Genomic DNA, 21,639 nt, shown 5'->3' on the forward strand with positions numbered 1-21,639 from the left:
CTCTTATTTTGAAGGCAAAACGCAAATTCCATTGTTGCTCAACCTTATTCTAGCTAGCATCACACAGGTGCTTTTCCGACAGGATATAATAATCACTTGCAACCTGCACGGTCTCAAACAGAGCACGGAGAAGAGCAGCGGTCGGTAGTCGACATCGGAGAAGTGAACGAACCTGAGAGGAAACGGAGCCTTTGTTTTCAGAACCAGCAGGAATCCGAAACGGGGGAAAAGATGATGAGTTTTCTGCCATACTTCTCCGCTGAGACTTGGACCCTCCTGGCCCTCCTCATCACCCTCATTGTAGTGTAAGGACTTACATCAAATCAAATGTTATTTGTCACATGCATCGTAGTTTATGTCGTGGAAATAATCAGTCAATAATATTTCACAAATTCCGGAGCCTGTGAGTTCAAATAGACTTGTATTAAGACTTGTATTAAAAGCAGAGCGAGCTGGTTCATTGAAAACAACAACTTTTCCAGTCTTGGCAAACACTTCTTATACAGCTGTCCTCCTTACGTGACACCCATAGTAACTCCTCTAAAGGACTCAATCCCATCTGGCATTTAACCACCGTTATCTTATTGCCTTGCACTAAGTTTAGTTTGGTTTCACTTTAGGGCTTGGAAACTTTAGAGCCACAGCAATAGTTCAACAATACAGACATGTTCTCGACTAGGACAGGTGAATGTAGGAACATAGCAGCAGTCCATAGAAATAACCAGTACATGTCATCCTGCTAACTCCTCTGAAAGGAACACTCATGTTCTGATAAAATCCCAAGTTGTATAACAATAGCAACAGTCCATAGAAATAACCAGTACATGTCATCCTGCTAACTCCTCTGAAAGGAACACTCATGTTCTGGTAAAATCCCAAGAGGTGTAACCATAGCAACAGTATATATTAGACCATACCACTGCTACCAAAATAAACAGCCATGTCCACTCCCCAGACAGGTGCATGTCTAATGGTGTCTGATGACCCAAACCCACATAAAGAGTGCACTCATCTTGCAGACCTTCCTGCAATGTATCATGGCCACACATGTTCTGGAAAAGGCTCAATAGACAGGTGAAACAGATCAGGCTGTGTCACAATGGTAACATGTTAATATACAGAATAACATGGCTATATACAGAAAAACATGGTTATATACAGAGTAACATGGCTATATACAGAATAACATGGTTATATACAGAAAAACATGGTTATATACAGAATAACATGGTTATACACAGAATAGGATGGTTATTTAGAGATTAGCATGGTTATATACAGAGTAACATGGCTATATACAGAATAACATGGTTATATACAGAAAAACATGGTTATATACAGAATAACATGGTTATATACAGAATACCATGGTTATATACATAATAACATGGTTATGTACTAAATAACATGGTTATACACAGAATAGCATTGTTATTTAGAGATTAGCATGGTTATATACAGAATAACATGGTTATGTACAGTTTAACATGGTTATATACAGAATAACATGGCTAAAAACAGAATAACATGGTTGTATACAGAATAACATAGCTATATAGAGAGTAACATGGCTATATACAGAATAACATGGTTATGTACAGTTTAACATGGTTATATACAGAATAACATGGCTAAAAACAGAATAACATGGTTGTATACAGAATAACATGGCTATATACAGAGTAACATGGCTATATACAGAATACCATGGTTATATACAGAATAACATGGTTATGTACTAAATAACATGGTTATACACAGAAAAGCATGGTTATTTAGAGATTAACATGGTTATGATGACTCCTTGCTGTCCCCAGTCCACCTGACCGTGCTGCTGCTCCAGTTTCAACTGTTCTGCCTTACTATTATTCGACCATGCTGGTCATTTATGAACATTTGAACATCTTGGCCATGTTCTGTTATAATCTCCACCCGGCACAGCCAGAAGAGGACTGGCCACCCCACATAGCCTGGTTCCTCTCTAGGTTTCTTCCTAGGTTTTGGCCTTTCTAGGGAGTTTTTCCTAGCCACCGTGCTTCTACACCTGCATTGCTTGCTGTTTGGGGTTTTAGGCTGGGTTTCTGTACAGCACTTTGAGATATCAGGTGATGTAAGAAGGGCTATATAAATAAATTTGATTTGATTTGATATACAGAATAACATGGTTAAAAACAGAATAACATGGCTATATACATAATAACATGGCTATATACATAATAACATGGCTATATACATAATAACATGGCTATATACATAATAACATATACATATTAACATGGTTATATACAGAGTAACATGGCTATATACAGAATAACATGGTTATATGCAGAATAACATGGTTATGTACTAAATAACATGGTTATACACAGAATAGCATGGTAATTTAGAGATTAACATGGTTATATACAGAATAACATGCCTAAAAACAGAATAACATGGTTGTATACAGAATAACATGTTTATATAGAGAGTAACATGGCTATATACAGATTAACATGGTTATATACGCAATAACATGGTTTTATACAGAATAACATGGCTAAAAACTGAATAACATGGTTATACACAGAATAGCATGGTTATTTAGAGATGAACATGGTTATATACGCAATAACATGGTTTTATACAGAATAACATGGCTAAAAACTGAATAACATGGTTATACACAGAATAGCATGGTTATTTAGAGATTAACATGGTTATATACGCAATAACATGGTTTTATACAGAATAACATGGCTAAAAACTGAATAACATGGTTATACACAGAATAGCATGGTTATTTAGAGATTAACATGGTTATATACGCAATAACATGGTTTTATACAGAATAACATGGCTAAAAACTGAATAACATGGTTATATACTGAATAACCTGGCTATATACAGAATAACATGGCTATATATAGAGAATAACATGGCTATATACAGAATAACATGGTTATATACAGAATAAAATAGGTATGTACAGAATAACATGGTTATGTACAGAATAACATGGCTATATACAGAATAACATGGCTATATACAGAATAACATGGTTAAATACAGAATAACATGGCTAGATACAGAATAACATGGTTATATACAGAATAAAATAGGTATGTACAGAATAACATGGTTATGTACAGAATAACATGGCTATATACAGAATAACATGGCTATATACAGAATAACATGGCTATATACAGAATAACATGGTTATACACTGAATAACATGGTTATATACAGAAACACTTGGTTATTTACAGATATTTTACTTAATCTGACTTCTCTAGAACATATTACTATTTACAGTGTGTGTGTGTGTGTGTGTGTGTGTGTGTGTGTGTGTGTGTGTGTGTGTGTGTGTGTGTGTATGTGTGTGTGTGTGTAAACAGGTACGGGTACTGGCCCTATGGTGTATTCACTAAGATGGGTATCCCTGGTCCCAAACCCCTACCTTACTTTGGTACAATGATGGGGTATAGAAAGGTTAGTACCCATTCAGAATAAATATCTCTCTCATATTTTAAACAACAGTGTTATTGTTCTCCTATGTAATACAATGAATTGAGAAGGAAAAAGAGGACTAGCCAGTTGTTTTAACAATAGATAAATACTAGGTAATTTGAGACATGATCAGTCTAGAAGTTGTGTTATTGACCCTGGGGACCATATAAAATAACAAACCCTCCTCAACCCTCACCTGTTTCAGGTGTGTTCTCTGTTCAGCTGTAGGACACACCTACACGACCTCCTAGGGCATGAATCAGCTATTTTCTCTCTCTCTCTCTCTCTCTCTCTCTCTCTCTCTCTCTCTCTCTCTCTACAGGGCATCACTAACTTTGACACAGAGTGCTATCAGAAGTACGGGAGAATCTGGGGGTGAGTTCAGTTGGCTGTACCGTACTAGGATGACTCACAACTGTACTATGCTCTTTCAATTCATCACCTGCTGGAGCTGTCATGTAATAATGAGGAATGATAGTAATAATATCAACAACAACTCGACTACTGTTTTCTTTGTAGTTTTATATGAGGTGGTTAAATGTGTGTCTGTGTTTCTACTCTGTGAAGGATCTATGATGGGAGGCAGTCTGTTCTGTGTACCATGTAGGTGGATATATAGTGGTTAAAGCCAGGTGTGTTTCTCCTCTGTGAAGGATCTATGATGGGAGGCAGTCTGTTCTGTGTACCATGTAGGTGGATATATAGTGGTTAAAGCCAGGTGTGTTTCAGTCTGTTCTGTGTACCATGTAGGTGTATATATATATAGTGGTTAAAGCCAGGTGTGTTTCTCCTCTGTGAAGGATCTATGATGGGAGGGAGTCTGTTCTGTTTATCATGTAGGATTGTAGGTGCATCCAGACAACCTTCACTTTCTTCCACATTTATTTACATTATAGCCTTATTCTAAAATGGATTTAATCGTTTTTTTCCTCATCAATCTACTCACACAATACTCCATTATGACATCACAATACCCCATAATGACAAAGCAAAACCTGTTTGTTTTCACTCCAGTCTGAGGTCTTGAGCAGACTTTCATCATGGATCTCTCTAAACTTTGCTCTGTTCATCTTTCCCTCAATCCTGACTAGTCTGCCAGTCCCTGCCGCTGAAAAACATCCCAACATAATGATGCTGCCACCACCATGCTTCACCAAAGGGATGGTGCCATGTTTCATCCAGACGTGAACCTTGGCATTCAGGCCAAAGAGTTTAATCTTGATTTCATCTGACTAGAGAATCTTGTTTCTCATTGTCTGAGAGTCTTTAGTTACCTTTTGACAAACTCCAAGCGGGCTGTCATGTGCCTTTTTACTGAGGAGTGGCTTCCGTCTGGCCACTCTACCATAAAGGCCTGATTGGTGGAGTGCTGTAGATATGGTTCTCCTCCTGGAAGGTTCTGCCATCTTCGACCTCATGGCTTGGCGTTTGCTCTGACATGCTCTGTCAACTGTGGAACCTTAAAAAGACAGGTGTTTGCCTTTCCAAATCATGTCCAATCAATGGAATTTACCACAGGTGTACTCCAATCAAATTGGAGAAACATCTCAAGCATGACCAATAGAAACAAAATGCACCTGAGCTCAATTTTCAGTCTCTTAGCAAACGGTCTGAATACTTATTTAACTAAGGTATTTCTGTTTTTCTCTTCTCGTTATGGGGTATTGTGATGTCATTATGGGGTATTGTGATGTCATTATGGGGTATTGTGTGTAGATTTATGATTTTTTTATTTTATTTAATCCATTTTAGAATAAGGCTGTAACTTAATGAAATGCCTCTGTGAAGGATCTATGACGGGAGGATCTGTGAAGCATCTATGATGGGAGGCAGTCTGTTCTGTGTACCATAAAGCCAGGTGTGTGTTTCTCCTCTGTGAAGGATCTATGATGGGAGGCAGCCTGTTCTGTGTATCATGGACAAAAGCATGATCAAGACCGTCCTGATTAAAGAGTGTTACAACATCTTTACCAACCGCAGGGTGAGACACACACACACACACACACACACACACACACACACACACGCACACGCATACACACACATACACACACCCCTAATAATAATCTGAATAATTATAATCCTAACATTATGACTGATATTATTTATTCATTTTTTGTGGCATTCATTATTCATACATTTTAAAGTAGTGTGAATATTATGTAAATACTGTGATCATTATTAAATCATATAATTAATACAACTGTTGTTTAAGAACATCATTCTGAACGGTGAGCTGTTTGACGCGGTGTCCATTGCCGAGGACGATACATGGAGACGGATCCGCAGTGTCCTCTCACCTTCCTTTACCTCTGGACGACTGAAAGAGGTAGAACCATCCGTCCATCTCTCCCTTTCTATGTTTATCAACTTGTTATAAACTCATTATATATGTTATATATGTTATATGTTATATATGTTATAACTCTTCATTAACTCATTATAGCTTGTTATAAACTCTATAAACTCATTATAGCTTGTTATAAACACTTAATTAACTCATTATAGCTTGTTATAAACACTTAATTAACTCATTATAGCTCGTTAAACACTTAATTAACTCATTATAGCTCGTTATAAACACTTAATTAACTCATTATAGCTCGTTAGAAACACTTTATAGCTTGTTATAAACACTTTATTAACTCATTATAGCTTTATATAAACAACTTATAGCTTGTTATGAACTCTTTACTAACTCATAGCTTATTATAAACTCCTCAAACTCATTATAGCTTGATGTAAACTCTTTATAAACTAATTTTAGCTTGTTATAAACTCTTTATAAATTAATTATAGCTTGTTATAAACTCTCTATTAACTCATTATAGCTTGTTATAAACTGTTTACTAACTCATTATAGCTTGTTATAAACTGTTTACTAACTCATTATAGCTTGTTATAAACTGTTTACTAACTCATTATAGCTTGTTATAAACTGTTTACTAACTCATTATAGCTTGTTATAAACTGTTTACTAACTCATTATAGCTTGTTATAAACTCTTTATAGCTTGTTATAAACTATTAACTCATTATAGCTCGTTATAAACTCTTTACTAACTCAATTTAACTTGTTATAAACTCTCTAACTCATTTTAGCTCGTTATAAACTCTGTATAGCTTGTTATAAACTCTTTACTAACTCATTATAGCTTGTTATAAACTATTAACTCATTATAGCTTGTTATAAACTATTAACTCATTATAGCTTGTTATAAACTCTTTCCTAACTCATTATAGCTTGTTATAAACTATTAACTCATTATAGCTTGTTATAAACTCTTTCCTAACTCATTATAGCTTGTTATAAACTATTAACTCATTATAGCTTGTTATAAACTATTAACTCATTATAGCTTGTTATAAACTATTAACTCAGTATAGCTTGTTATAAACTTTTTACTAACTCATTATAGCTTGTTATAAACTCTTTCCTAACTCATTATAGCTTGTTATAAACTATTAACTCATTATAGCTTGTTAGAAACTAACTCATTATAGCTTGTTATAAACTAACTCATTATAGCTCATTATAAACTCTTTATAAACTCATTATAGCTTGTTATAAACTCTTTACTTACTCATTATAGCTTGTTATAAACTAACTCATTATAGCTCGTTATAAACTCTTTCTAAACTCATTATAGCTTGTTATAAACTCTTTATAAACTCATTATAGCTTGTTATAAACTCTTTATTAACTTATTATAGCTTGTTATAAACTCTTTATAATCTCATTATAGCTTGTTATAAACTCTTTATTAACTCATTATAGCTTGTTATAAACTAACTCTTTATAGCTTGTTATAAACTCTTTATAATCTCATTATAGCTTGTTATAAACTCTTTATAAATTAATTATAGCTTGTTATAAACTCTTTATTAACTCATTATAGCTTGTTTTAAACTCTTTATAACTTGTTATAAACTATTAACTCGTTATCGCTTGTTATAAACTCTATTTAAACTAATTTTAGCTTGTTATGAACTAACTCATTATAGCTCGTTATAAACTCTTTATAAACTCATTATAGCTTGTTATAAACTCTTTATAAACTCTTTTTAGCTTGTTATAAACTCTTTATAAACTCTTTATAGCTTGTTTTAAACTCTATTAACTCATTATAGCTTGTTATAAACTCTTTATAACTTGTTATAAACTATTAACTCGTTATCGCTTGTTATGAACTCAAACCTAAATCAAATCAAATTGTATTAGTCACAAACACATATTTAGCAGTTATGGGTGTAGTGACATGTTTCTGTTCCTGGCTCCAACAGTGCAGTAATATCAAACAAGACACAACAATACACACAAGTCTAAAAAGTAAAATAATGGAATTAAGAAATATAGAAATATTAGGATGAGCAACGTCGAAGTCTTGAGTATAAAATATAATATAAAAGGATATCTTTTTAAAATGGATTTTACCTTTATTTAACTAGGCAATTCAGTTACAAACAAATTCTTATTTACAATGACGGCCTAGGAACAGTGGGTTAACTGGTCTAGGAACAGTGGGGTTAACTGGTCTAGGAACAGTGGGTGAACTGGTCTAGGAACAGTGGGTTAACTGGTCTAGGAACAGTGGGTTAACTGGTCTAGGAACAGTGGGTTAACTGGTCTAGGAACAGTGGGTTAACTGGTCTAGGAACAGTGGGTTAACTGGTCTAGGAACAGTGGGTTAACTGGTCTAGGAACAGTGGGTTAACTGGTCTAGGAACAGTGGGTTAACAGGTCTAGGAACAGTGGGTTAACTGGTCTAGGAACAGTGGGTTAACTGGTCTAGGAACAGTGGGTTAACTGGTCTAGGAACAGTGGGTTAACTGGTCTAGGAACAGTGGGTTAACTGGTCTAGGAACAGTGGGTTAACTGGTCTAGGAACAGTGGGTTAACTGCCCTTTTCAGGGGTAGAACAAATGGTTTTTACCTTGTCAGTTCGGGGATTCGATAAAGCAACCTTCCTGTCCTAGCCACTAGGTTACCTGCCTCCCCTAATGTGATGGGATGTATAGACATCATGTACATTATGTTGATAGAATCGTCGGTGAGGACATCTACTTTGTGAATGACAAAAGTACATTTTTCCAACAATTGTTTACAGACAGATTATTTCACTTATAATTCACTATATCACAATTCCAGTGGGTCAGAAGTTCACACACACTAAGTTGACTGTGCCTTTAAGTTTGGAATATTCCAGAAAATTCTGTCATGGCTTTAGAAGCTTCTGATAGGCTAATTGACATCATTTGAGTAAATTGGTGGTGTACCTGTGGATGTATTTCAAGGCCTTCCTTCAAACTCAGTGTCTCTTTGCTTGACATCATGGGAAAATCAAAAGAAATCGGCCAAGACCTCAGAAAAAAAAATGTAGCCCTCCAAAAGTCTGGTTCATCCTTGGAAGCAATTTCCAAATGGTCGGTCTGTCTGCAGTATATACACGAAATCAACAAAAGTATGTGGACACCTGCTCGTCAAACATCTCAATCCAAAATCATGGGCATTTGCATGGAGTTGGAATCTAGTTTTCTCTGTTTTTAATTATATCTTTCCATCTCTCTCTACCTCTTTCTCTGTCTACCTCTCTACTGCTCTCTACTGATGTCTCTCTACCTCTCTCTCTACCTCTCTCTCTCTACCTCTCTACTGCTGTATCTCTACCTCTCTCTCTTTCTCTACCTCTACTGCTCTCTACTGCTGTCTCTCTACCTCTCTCTCTCTACCTCTCTACTGCTCTCTACTGCTGTATCTCTACTTCTCTCTCTCTCTACCTCTCTACTGCTGTCTCTACCTCTCTCTCTCTCCCCCTCTCGCTACCTCTCTAACTCTCTACTGCTGTCTCTCTACCTCTCTCTACCTCTCTACTGCTCTCTACTGCTGTCTCTACCTCTCTCTCTCTCTCTCTACCTCTCTACTGCTGTCTCTCTACCTCTCTCTCTCTCTCTACCTCTCTACTGCTCTCTACTGCTGTCTCTCTCTCTCTCTCTCTCTCTCTCTCTCTCTCTCTCTCTCTCTACCTCTCTACTGCTGTCTCTCTACCTCTCTCTCTCTCTCTACCTCTCTACTGCTCTCTACTGCTGTCTCTCTCTCTACCTCTCTCTCTCTACCTCTCTACTGCTCTCTACTGCTGTATCTCTACCTATCTCTCTCTCTACCTCTCTACTGCTCTCTACTGTTGTCTCCCTCTCTCTCTCTCTCTCTCTCTCTCTCTCTCTCTCTCTCTACCTCTCTACTGCTGTCTCTCTACCTCTCTCTACCTCTCTACTGCTCTCTACTGCTGTCTCTCCTCTCTCTCTCTCTCTAACTCTCTACTGCTGTCTCTCTACCTCTCTCTCTCTCTCTCTCTCTACCTCTCTACTGCTCTCTACTGCTGTCTCTCTACCTCTCTCTCTCTCTCTCTACCTCTCTACTGCTGTCTCACTACCTCTCTCTCTCTCTCTACCTCTCTACTGCTCTCTACTGCTGTCTGTCTACCTCTCTCTCTCTCTCTACCTCTATCTCTCTCCTCTAGATGTTTGGTATCATGAAGCAGCACTCTGCTAACCTGCTGAATGGAATGAAGAAGCAGGCAGATAAAGACCAGACCATCGAAGTGAAGGAGTGAGTCCTGATTCCTAACCTCTGGCTTTTCACCTTACAACTCTGAGTCTTGATTATAATACACACACACACACACACACACACACACACACACACACACACACACACACACACACACACACACACACACACACACACACACACACACACACACACACACACACACACACACACACACACATATAGCCACCCATTGCCTTGATAACAGCTTTGCACACTCTTGGCCTGAGGTAGAGTACCTCATGATAAGCTGTAGACCACACTATCTACCAAGATTTCACCAATAGTATCGTAGCAGTCTATTTACCACCACAACCCGACGCCCCCGACCAATAGTATCGTAGCAGTCTATTTACCACCACAACCCGACGCCCCCGACCAATAGTATCGTAGCAGTCTATTTACCACCACAACCCGACGCCCCCGACCAATAGTATCGTAGCAGTCTATTTACCACCACAACCCGACGCCCCCGACCAATAGTATCGTAGCAGTCTATTTACCACCACAACCCGACGCCCCCGACCAATAGTATCGTAGCAGTCTATTTACCACCACAACCCGACGCCCCCGACCAATAGTATCGTAGCAGTCTATTTACCACCACAACCCGACGCCCCCGACCAATAGTATCGTAGCAGTCTATTTACCACCACAACCCGACGCCCCCGACCACACTCTTGGCCTGAGGTAGAGCACCTCATGATAAGCTGTATAAGGGACAGTATCATTGAAAATAAAAATGTAATCTTAACTGACCTGTTAATTAAAGGTCAAATAAAATGTAATCTTAACTGACTTGCCTAGTTAATTAAAGGTCAAATAAAAATATACAAAAATAAGGCCATGAGCGGTGTGGCCGGGGACTTTAACTTAAATCCGTTTGATCTAATATCTACCAGTCAACCGCAGGGCAGGACGGATTACCAGGATGTGTACTCAGAGCATGTCCTGACCAACTGGCAAGTGTCTTCACTGACATTTTCAACCTCTCCCTGTCCGAGTCTGTAATGCCTACATGTTTCAAGCAGACCGCCATAGTCCCTGTGCCCATGAAAACGAACGTAACCTGCCTACATGACTAGCATACTGCGCCAACAGATCCATAGCACTCACGTTGGTAACCATGAAGTGCTTTGAAAGGCTGGCCGTGGCTCACATCAACACCATCATCTCGGAAACACTACACCCACTCCAATTCACATACCGCCCCAACTGATCCACAGATGATGCAATCTCGATTGCACTCCACACTGTGTTTTCCCACATGGACAAAAGGAACACCTATGTGAGAATGCTGTTCATTGACTACTGCTCAGCGTTCAACACCATAGTGCCCACAAAGCTCATCACTAAGCTAAGAACCCTGGGACTAAACACCTCCCTCTGCAACTGGATCCTGGACTTCCTGATGGGCCGCCCCCAGGTGGTGAGGGTAGGTAACAACACATCCGCCACGCTGATCCTCTCCACGGGGGCCCCGCATGGGTTTGTGCTTAGACCCATCCTGTACTCCCAGTTCACCCACGACTGCATGACCAGGCACGACTCCAACACCATCATTAAGTTTGCTGATGAGAAGACAGTGGAAGGCTTGATCACCGACAACGATGAGACAGCTTATAGGGAGGAAGTCAGAGACCTGGCAGTGTGGTGCCAAGACAACAACCTCTCCCTTAATGTGAGCAAGACAAAGTAGCTGGAATAAAAAATAAAAAGGAGGACCGAACACGTTCCCATTCACATCGACGGGGCTGTAGTGAAGTGGGTTGAGAGTTTCAAGTTCCTTGGTGTCCACATCACCAACAAACTAACATGGTCCAAACACACCAAGACAGTCGTGAAGAGGGCACGACAAATGCCTTTCCCCCCCTAAGGAGACTGAAAAGATATGGCATTGGTCCCCAGATCCTCAAAAAAAGTTCTACAACTGCACCATCGAGAGCATCCTGACCGGTTGCATCACCACCTTGTATGGTAACTTCTCAGTATCTTACCATAAGGCACTACTGAGGGTAGTGCGTACAGACCAATACATCACTGGGGCCAAACTTCCTGCCATCCAGGACCTACAGTTGAAGTCGGAAGTTTACATACACTTAGGTAGGAGTCATGGTCGCTTTTCAACCAGTCCACAAATGTCTTGTTAACAAGCTATAGTTTTGGCAAGTCGGTTAGGAAAAAGGGGGAGGCTTGCAAGCCGAAGAACACCATCCCAACCGTGAAGCACGGGGGGTGGCAGCATCATGTTGTGGGGGGTGCTTTGCTGCAGGAGGGACTGGTGCACTTCACAAAATAGATGGCATCATGAGGAACGAAAATTATGTGGATATATTGAAGCAACATCTCAAGACATCAGTCAGGAAGTTAAAGCTTGGTCGCAAATGGGTCTTCGAAACGGACATTGACCACAAGCATACTTCCAAAGTTGTGGCAAAATGGCTTAAGGACAACAAAGTCAAGGTACACGAGTGGCCATGACAAAGCCACGACCTCAATCATATAGAAAATGTGTTGGCAGAACTGAAAAAGCGTGTGCGAGCAAGGAGGCCTACAAACCTGACTCAGTTACACCAGCTCTGTCAGGAGGAATGGGCCAACATTCACCCAACTTATTGTTGGAAGCTTGTGGAAGGCTACCCCAACACGTTTGACCCAAGTTAAACAATTTAAAGGCAATGCTACCAAATACTAATTTAGTGTATGTAAACTTCTGACCCACTGTGAATGTGATGAATGAAATAAAGCTGAAATAAATAATTCTCTATACTATTATTCTGACATTTCACATTCTTAAAATAAAGTGGTGATCCTAACTGACCCAAGACAGGGACATTTTACTAGGATTAAATGTCAAGAATTGTGAAAAACCGAGTTTAAATGTATTTGGCTTGGCTTCCGACTTCAACAGTGTCATCCAGGACCTATATACTAGGCGTTGTCAGAGCCCCAAAACTTGTCAAAGACTCCAGTCATCCGGAGCCTCCCAAGTGGTCTAAAGCATCACAGTGCCACTAGAGATCCTGGTTCGAGTCCAGGCTCTGTTGCAGCTGGCAAGTTGTGTGACAAATACATTTGATTTGTTTTAGTTGTGTGGTCAGCAGTTGTTGCCAGTGGTTGTGTGGTCAGTAGTTGCGGTCAATAGTTGTGGTCAGTCATTGTGCAGTTGTGGTCAGTAGTTGTGTGGTCCGTAGTTGTGTTGTCGGTAGTTTTGTGGTCTGTAGTTGTGTGGTCTGTAGTTGTGTGGTCGGTAGTTTTGTGGTCTGTAGTTTTGTGGTTGTGGTCCGTAGTTGTGTGGTCAGTAGTTGTGGTCAGTAGTTGTGTAGTTGTGGTCAGTAGTTGTGGTCTCTAGTTGTGTGGTCAGTGGTTGTGTGGTCAGTGGTTGTGTGGTTGGTGGTCAGTAGTTGGTGGTGACTAGTTGTGTTCTCTAGTTGTGGTCACTAGTTGTATGGTCAGTAGGTGTGTAATTCTGGTTGTGTTGCAGGTTCTTTGGGCCCTACAGTATGGATGTGGTCACCAGCACAGCCTTCAGTGTGGACATTGACTCTCTGAACAACCCTTCAGACCCCTTCGTCTCCAACGTCAAGAAGATGTTCAAGTTTAATCTGTTCAACCCACTGTTCCTCCTAATCTGTGAGACCACACACAGACACAAAGTTGTTCTTTATAATCGTGTGTACCTTTTTATAAAACTTTCCTCTCCTCTTCCATCCTCAACTCCTCTCCTCCTCTCCCGTCCTCCTCTCTTCCTCTCTTCTTCCCTCCCCTCCTCCTCCTCCCCTCCTCTCGTTCTGCAGTGTTTTTTCCCTTCACTGGTCCTATCTTGGAGAAGATGAAGTTTTCTTTCTTCCCGACTGCGGTGTTGGACTTCTTTTACACCTCGCTGGCTAAGATCAAATCTGGACGTGACACTGGGAACTCTACCGTAAACATGTTTTATATTTATATTTGATTGTTATGTTGATATTTTCATCTGTACATTTATATTTGTACTGTAATATTCTTCACCAATATGGAATGTCCAAATCGATATCATGTCGGAATGGAAAAACACTATTACTGGGACCCAAATATCTTCATTCATATTAGAATCTGTTTGTGTTGATTATTATTGGACGAGATCCATTAGAATCTGATTGTGTTGGTTGTGATTGGAATCAGATCCATTAGAATCTGATTGTGTTGGTTGTGATTGGACCAGATCCATTAGAATCTTATTGAGTTGGTTGTGATTGGAATCAGATCCATTAGAATCTGATTGTGTTGGTTGTGATTGGACCAGATCCATTAGAATCTTATTGTGTTGGCTGTGATTGGACATATTTGACCTAATTTCATTCTGCTCGCAGAGTCGGGTGGATTTCTTACAGCTGATGATCGACTCTCAGAAAGGCAACGACACAAAGACAGGAGAGGAACAGTCTAAAGGTACCTGCCGAACAAACACCTGTAAACTACTGTTACAAACACACACCTGTAAACTACTGTTACAAACACACACCTGGAAACTACTGTTACAAACACACACCTGTAAACTACTGTTACAATCACACACCTGTAAACTACTGTTACAAACACACACCTGGAAACTATTGTTACCAACACACACCTGTAAACTACTGTTACAAACACACACCTGTAAACTACTGTTACAAACACACACCTGTAAACTACTGTTACAAACACACAACTGTAAACTACTGTTACAAACACACATCTGGAAACTACTGTTACAAACACACACCTGTTACAAACACACACCTGTAAATTACTGTTACAAACACACACCTGTAAACTACTGTTACAAACACACACCTGGAAACTACGGTTACAAACACACACCTGTTACAAACACACACCTGTAAACTACTGTTACAAACACACACCTGGAAACTATTGTTACCAACACACCTGTAAACTACTGTTACAAACACACACCTGGAAACTACTGTTACAAACATACACCTGGAAACTATTGTTACCAACACACCTGGAAACTATTGTTACAAACACACACCTGGAAACTACTGTTACAAACACACACCTGGAAACTATTGTTACCAACACACCTGTAAACTACTGTTACAAACATACACCTGGAAACTATTGTTACCAACACACCTGGAAACTATTGTTACCAACACACCTGTAAACTACTGTTACAAACACACACCTGTAAACTACTGTTACAAACACACACCTGTAAACTACTGTTACAATCACACACCTGTAAACTACTGTTACAATCACACACCTGTAAACTACTGTTACAAACACACACCTGTAAACTACTGTTACAAACACACACCTGTTACAAACACACACCTGTAAACTACGGTTACAAACACACACCTGTTACAAACACACACCTGTAAACTACTGTTACAAACACACACCTGTAAACTACTGTTACAAACACACACCTGGAAACTATTGTTACCAACACACACCTGGAAACTACTGTTACAAACATACACCTGGAAACTATTGTTACCAACACACCTGGAAACTATTGTTACCAACACACCTGTAAACTACTGTTACAAACACACACCTGGAAACTACTGTTACAAACACACACCTGTTACAAACACACACCTGTAAACTACTGTTACAAACACACACCTGTTACAAACACACACCTGTAAACTACTGTTACAAACACACACCTGTTACAAACACACACCTGTAAACTACTGTTACAAACACACACCTGGAAACTATTGTTACCAACACACCTGTAAACTACTGTTACAAACACACACCTGGAAACTACTGTTACAAACATACACCTGGAAACTATTGTTACCAACACACCTGGAAACTATTGTTACCAACACACCTGTAAACTACTGTTACAAACACACACCTGTAAACTACTGTTACAAACACACACCTGTAAACTACTGTTACAATCACACACCTGTAAACTACTGTTACAATCACACACCTGTAAACTACTGTTACAAACACACACCTGTAAACTACTGTTACAAACACACACCTGTTACAAACACACACCTGTAAACTACTGTTACAAACACACACCTGTTACAAACACACACCTGTAAACTACTGTTACAAACACACACCTGTAAACTACTGTTACAAACACACACCTGGAAACTACGGTTACAAACACACACCTGTTACAAACACACACCTGTAAACTACTGTTACAAACACACACCTGTTACAAACACACACCTGTAAACTACTGTTACAAACACACACCTGTAAACTATTGTTACAAACACACACCTGTAAACTACTGTTACAAACACACACCTGGAAACTATTGTTACCAACACACACCTGTAAACTACTGTTACAAACACACACCTGGAAACTACTGTTACAAACACACACCTGTTACAAACACACACCTGTAAACTACTGTTACAAACACACACCTGTAAATTACTGTTACAAACACACACCTGTTACAAACACACACCTGTAAATTACTGTTTCAAACACACACCTGTAAACTACTGTTACAAACACACACCTGTAATCTACTGTTACAAACACACACCTGTAAACTACTGTTACAAACACACACCTGTACACTACTGTTACAAACACACACCTGTTACAAACACACACCTGCAAACTGCCGTTACAAACACACCTGTTACAAACACACACCTGGAAACTACTGTTACAAACACACACCTGTTACAAACACACACCTGGAAACTACTGTTACAAACACACACCTGGAAACTACTGTTACAAACACACACCTGTAAATTACTGTTACAAACACACACCTGTTACAAACACACACCTGTAAATTACTGTTTCAAACACACACCTGTAAATTTCTGTTACAAACACACACCTGTAAACTACTGTTACAAACACACACCTGTAAATTACTGTTTCAAACACACACCTGTTACAAACACACACCTGTAAATTACTGTTTCAAACACACACCTGTAATCTACATATTCTCTCTCCGTCTCTCCCTCCCTCCACAGGACTGACTGATCATGAGATCTTGTCTCAGGCCATTATCTTCATCTTCGGTGGCTACGAGACCAGCAGCACTACTATGAGTTTCCTGGCCTATAACCTGGCAACCAATCCCCACACCATGACCAAACTGCAGGAGGAGATAGATACGGTGTTCCCCAACAAGGTAACCCCCAAACCATGACCAAACTGCAGGAGGAGATAGATACGGTGTTCCCCAACAAGGTAACCCCCACACCATGACCAAACTGCAGGAGGAGATAGATACTGTGTTCCCCAACAAGGTAACCCCCAAACCTTGACCAAACTGCAGGAGGAGGTAGATACTGTGTTCCCCAATAAGGTAACCCCCACACCATGACCACACTGCAGGAGGAGGTAGATACTGTGTTCCCCAACAAGGTAACCCCCACACCATGACCAAACTGCAGGAGGAGATAGATACTGTGTTCCCCAACAAGGTAACCCCCACACCATGACCAAACTGCAGGAGGAAATAGATACTGTGTTCCATAACAAGGTAACCCCCACACCATGACCAAACTGCAGGAGGAGGTAGATACTGTGTTCCCCAACAAGGTAATCCCCACACCATGACCAAACTGCAGGAGGAGGTAGATACTGTGTTCCCCAACAAGGTAACCCCCACACCATGACCAAACTGCAGGAGGAGGTAGATACTGTGCACCCCAACAAGGTAACCCCCACACCATGACCAAACTGCAGGAGGAGATAGATACTGTGTTCCCCAACAAGGTAACCCCCACACCATGACCAAACTGCGGGAGGAGAAAGATACTGTGTTCCCCAACAAGGTAACCCCCACACCATGACCAAACTGCAGGAGGAAATAGATACTGTGTTCCATAACAAGGTAACCCCCACACCATGACCAAACTGCAGGAGGAGATAGATACTGTGTTCCCCAATAAGGTAACCCCCACACCATGACCAAACTGCAGGAGGAAATAGATACTGTGTTCCATAACAAGGTAACCCCCACACCATGACCAAACTGCAGGAGGAAATAGATACTGTGTTCCATAACAAGGTAACCCCCACACCATGACCAAACTGCAGGAGGAGATAGATACTGTGTTCCCCAATAAGGTAACCCCCACACCATGACCAAACTGCAGGAGGAGATAGATACGGTGTTCCCCAACAAGGTAACCCCCACACCATGACCAAACTGCAGGAGGAAGTAGATACTGTGTTCCCCAACAAGGTAATCCCCACACCATGACCAAACTGCAGGAGGAAATAGATACTGTGTTCTCCAACAGATGTGGTGAGGTTCTGATTTGTATGTAACCACGGTGCAGGCTCCAATCCAGTACGAAGCTCTGATGCAGATGGACTATTTGGACTGTGTGTTGAACGAGTCTCTGAGACTGTACCCCATCGCCCCGCGACTGGAGAGGGTCGCCAAGAAGACGGTGGAGATCAACGGCATCGTCATCCCCAAAGACTGCGTTGTCCTGGTTCCCACGTGGACCCTCCACCGTGACCCAGAGATCTGGTCTGACCCTGAGGAGTTCAAACCAGAGAGGTACTGGACCGCACCGTAACCACAATCCAACCACAACACAACCTTATTATTAATACAACCACAGTACAACAATAACACAACCACAAATCAACTACAATACAATGTGTAATGTGTCTGCCCTCCCCCTGTTCAGGTTCAGTAAGGAGAACAAGGAGCCTATTGATCCGTACACGTACATGCCATTTGGGGCGGGGCCCAGGAACTGTATCGGGATGCGCTTCGCCATGATAATGATGAAACTGGCCATGGTCGAGATCCTCCAGAGTTTCACTTTCTCCGTCTGCGACGAGACCGAGGTGAGACGCTCACCTGAGCAGACAGAATATGACATCATTAAACATCAGTATCTGTTTCAGCATGGTCACCACCTGTTTTAACATGGTCACCACCTGTTTTAACATGGTAACCACCTGTTTAACATGGTAACCACCTGTTTTAACATGGTCCTGTTAACATGGTCACCACCTGTTTTAACATGGTAACCACCTGTTTTAACATGGTCCTGTTAACATGGTCACCACCTGTTTTAACATGGTCACCACCTGTTTTAACATGGTCACCACCTGTTTTAACATGGACCTGTTTTAACATGGTCACCACCCTGTTTTAACATGGACCTGTTTTAACATGGTCACCGTCTGTTTTAACATGGTCACCGTCTGTTTTAACATGGTCACCACCTGTTTAACATGGTCACCTCCTGTTTTAACATGGTCACTGCCTGTTTTAACATGGACCTGTTAACATGGTCACCACCTGTTTTAACATGGACCTGTTAACATGGTCATCACCTGTTTTAACATGGTCACCGCCTGTTTTAACATGGACCTGTTAACATGGTCACCACCTGTTTTAACATGGTCACCACCTGTTTTAACATGGTCACCGCCTGTTTTAACATGGACCTGTTAACATGGTCACCACCTGTTTTAACATGGTCACCACCTGTTTTAACATGGTCACCACCTGTTTTAACATGGTCACCACCTGTTTTAACATGGACCTGTTTTTACATGGACCTGTTAACATGGTCACCGCCTGTTTTAACATGTTCAGCACCTGTTTTAACATGGTCACCGCCTGTTTTAACATGGACCTGTTAACATGGTCACCACCTGTTTTAACATGGTCACCACCTGTTTTAACATGGTCACCATCTGTTTTAACATGGTCACCACCTGTTTTAACATGGACCTGTTTTTACATGGACCTGTTAACATGGTCACCGCCTGTTTTAACATGGTCAGCACCTGTTTTAACATGGTCACCACCTGTTTTAACATGGTCACCACCTGTTTTAACATGGTCACCGCCTGTTTTAACATGGACCTGTTAACATGGTCACCACCTGTTTTAACATGGTCACCACCTGTTTTAACATGGTCACCACCTGTTTTAACATGGACCTGTTAAAATGGTCACCACCTGTTTTAACATGGACCTGTTAACATGGTCACCACCTGTTTTAACATGGACCTGTTAACATGGTCACCACCTGTTTTAACATGGTCACCACCTGTTTTAACATGGACCTGTTAACATGGTCACCACCTGTTTTAACATGGACCTGTTTTAACATGGACCTGTTAACATGGTCACCGCCTGTTTTAACATGGTCATCACCTGTTTTAACATGGACCTGTTAACATGGTCAGCACCTGTTTTAACATGGTCACCGCCTGTTTTAACATGGACCTGTTTTAACATGGACCTGTTAACATGGTCACCGCCTGTTTTAACATGGACCTGTTAACATGGTCACCACCTGTTTTAACATGGTCACCACCTGTTTTAACATGGACCTGTTAACATGGTCACCACCTGTTTTAACATGGTCACCACCTGTTTTAACACGGTCTGTTATTCTCTATAGATCCCTTTGGAGATTGACAACCAGGGTTTGCTGATGCCAAAACGACCAATCAAACTGAGGCTGGAGCCCCGTAGCAACACCCTTAGCAACACCCCCGCCACCTCTCTGAAGAGTCCAACAACGTGACCAAATGCAAGAGCACCCCACCCTACCCTAGAGCACCCCACCCTACCCTAGAGCCCCCCACCCTACCCTACCCTGGAGAACCCTACCATATACAGTGGGGCAAAAAAGTATTTAGTCAGCCACCAATTGTGCAAGTTCTCCCAATTAAAAAGACGAGAGGCCTGTAATTTTCATCATAGGTACACTTCAACTATGACAGACAAAATGAGAAAAAAATCCAGAAAATCACATTGTAGGATTTTTTATGAATTTATTTGCAAATGATGGTGGAAAATAAGTATTGGTCACCTACAAACAAGCAAGATTTCTGGCTCTCACAGACCTGTAACTTCTTCTTTAAGAGGCTCCTCTGTCCTCCACTCGTTACCTGTATTAATGGCACCTGTTTGAACTTGTTATCAGTATAAAAGACACCTGTCCACAACCTCAAACAGTCACACACACAATGAATGTTCAGTTCAGTCAGTTCAATCAGAAATGACCTTTAAAATGGCACATAACTGACAAAGCGCTGGGATTGAAGCCTGGTCTCAGTCTCATGCTTGGTTTGAGTAGGACTCAGTAACCCATTTCCACCAGATAAAAGAGAGATATTAATACTATGGATGCAATAGAGGTACATGTCTTGTTAAAGTTAGACACCAGGGGGTATTAAATCCATGGCATGATGTCATGTCTGGATCCTGCACACTACTGGCTGGTGGCTGGAATTCTCCTAGAATGTAGAACTCTAGCTGGTGTTCTCTAGAACTGTACTCTCATTCTGTTCCTCTGGGTGTTCTGCTGTCCAGTCATTCCAAAATAGAATCTTTACTGTCTGTTGAGATGATCCCTGCAGCTGCTTGGTTTTAACTTTAATCATCACAGACCAATAAAATCATCACACTAATGAACAAGGTCGTCTGTGTATTCATTAACATTCATAAGACAAAACATTATAGATGATAGTCTACTGTAGGCATGTTGGTTGAAGCTCACTGTTGAATTCAAATTTCTTCATCTAAAC

At 40.6% G+C, this 21,639-nt stretch overlaps 1 protein-coding gene across 1 annotated transcript; it reads left to right on the forward strand.

Annotated features, from left to right (window-relative positions):
* The first annotated feature begins 64 nt into the window (after positions 1-64).
* LOC139405238 (cytochrome P450 3A27-like) lies at positions 65-21,526 on the forward strand. The gene is made up of 13 exons (XM_071147675.1): positions 65-305; positions 3,381-3,474; positions 3,815-3,867; positions 5,374-5,473; positions 5,708-5,821; positions 10,010-10,098; positions 13,583-13,731; positions 13,896-14,023; positions 14,448-14,526; positions 17,088-17,248; positions 18,408-18,634; positions 18,768-18,930; positions 20,508-21,526. Exons 1-13 carry the CDS (start codon positions 232-234, stop codon positions 20,631-20,633), a joined length of 1,557 nt encoding a protein of 518 aa, XP_071003776.1. The 5' UTR covers positions 65-231; the 3' UTR covers positions 20,634-21,526.
* Positions 21,527-21,639: the final 113 nt, after the last annotated feature.

Source organism: Oncorhynchus clarkii, unplaced genomic scaffold, assembly GCF_045791955.1.
Source record: "Oncorhynchus clarkii lewisi isolate Uvic-CL-2024 unplaced genomic scaffold, UVic_Ocla_1.0 unplaced_contig_6271_pilon_pilon, whole genome shotgun sequence".
NCBI lineage: Eukaryota > Metazoa > Chordata > Actinopteri > Salmoniformes > Salmonidae > Oncorhynchus > Oncorhynchus clarkii.

Coding starts and splice junctions, on each gene's coding strand:
- LOC139405238 (XM_071147675.1), top strand. CDS start 232: ATGATGAGTTTTCTGCCATACTTCTCCGCTGAGACTTGGACCCTCCTG. Junction 14,024..14,447: donor GTGACACTGGGAACTCTACC/GTAAACATGTTT, acceptor TTCTGCTCGCAG/AGTCGGGTGGATTTCTTACA. Junction 17,249..18,407: donor ATACGGTGTTCCCCAACAAG/GTAACCCCCAAA, acceptor ACCACGGTGCAG/GCTCCAATCCAGTACGAAGC.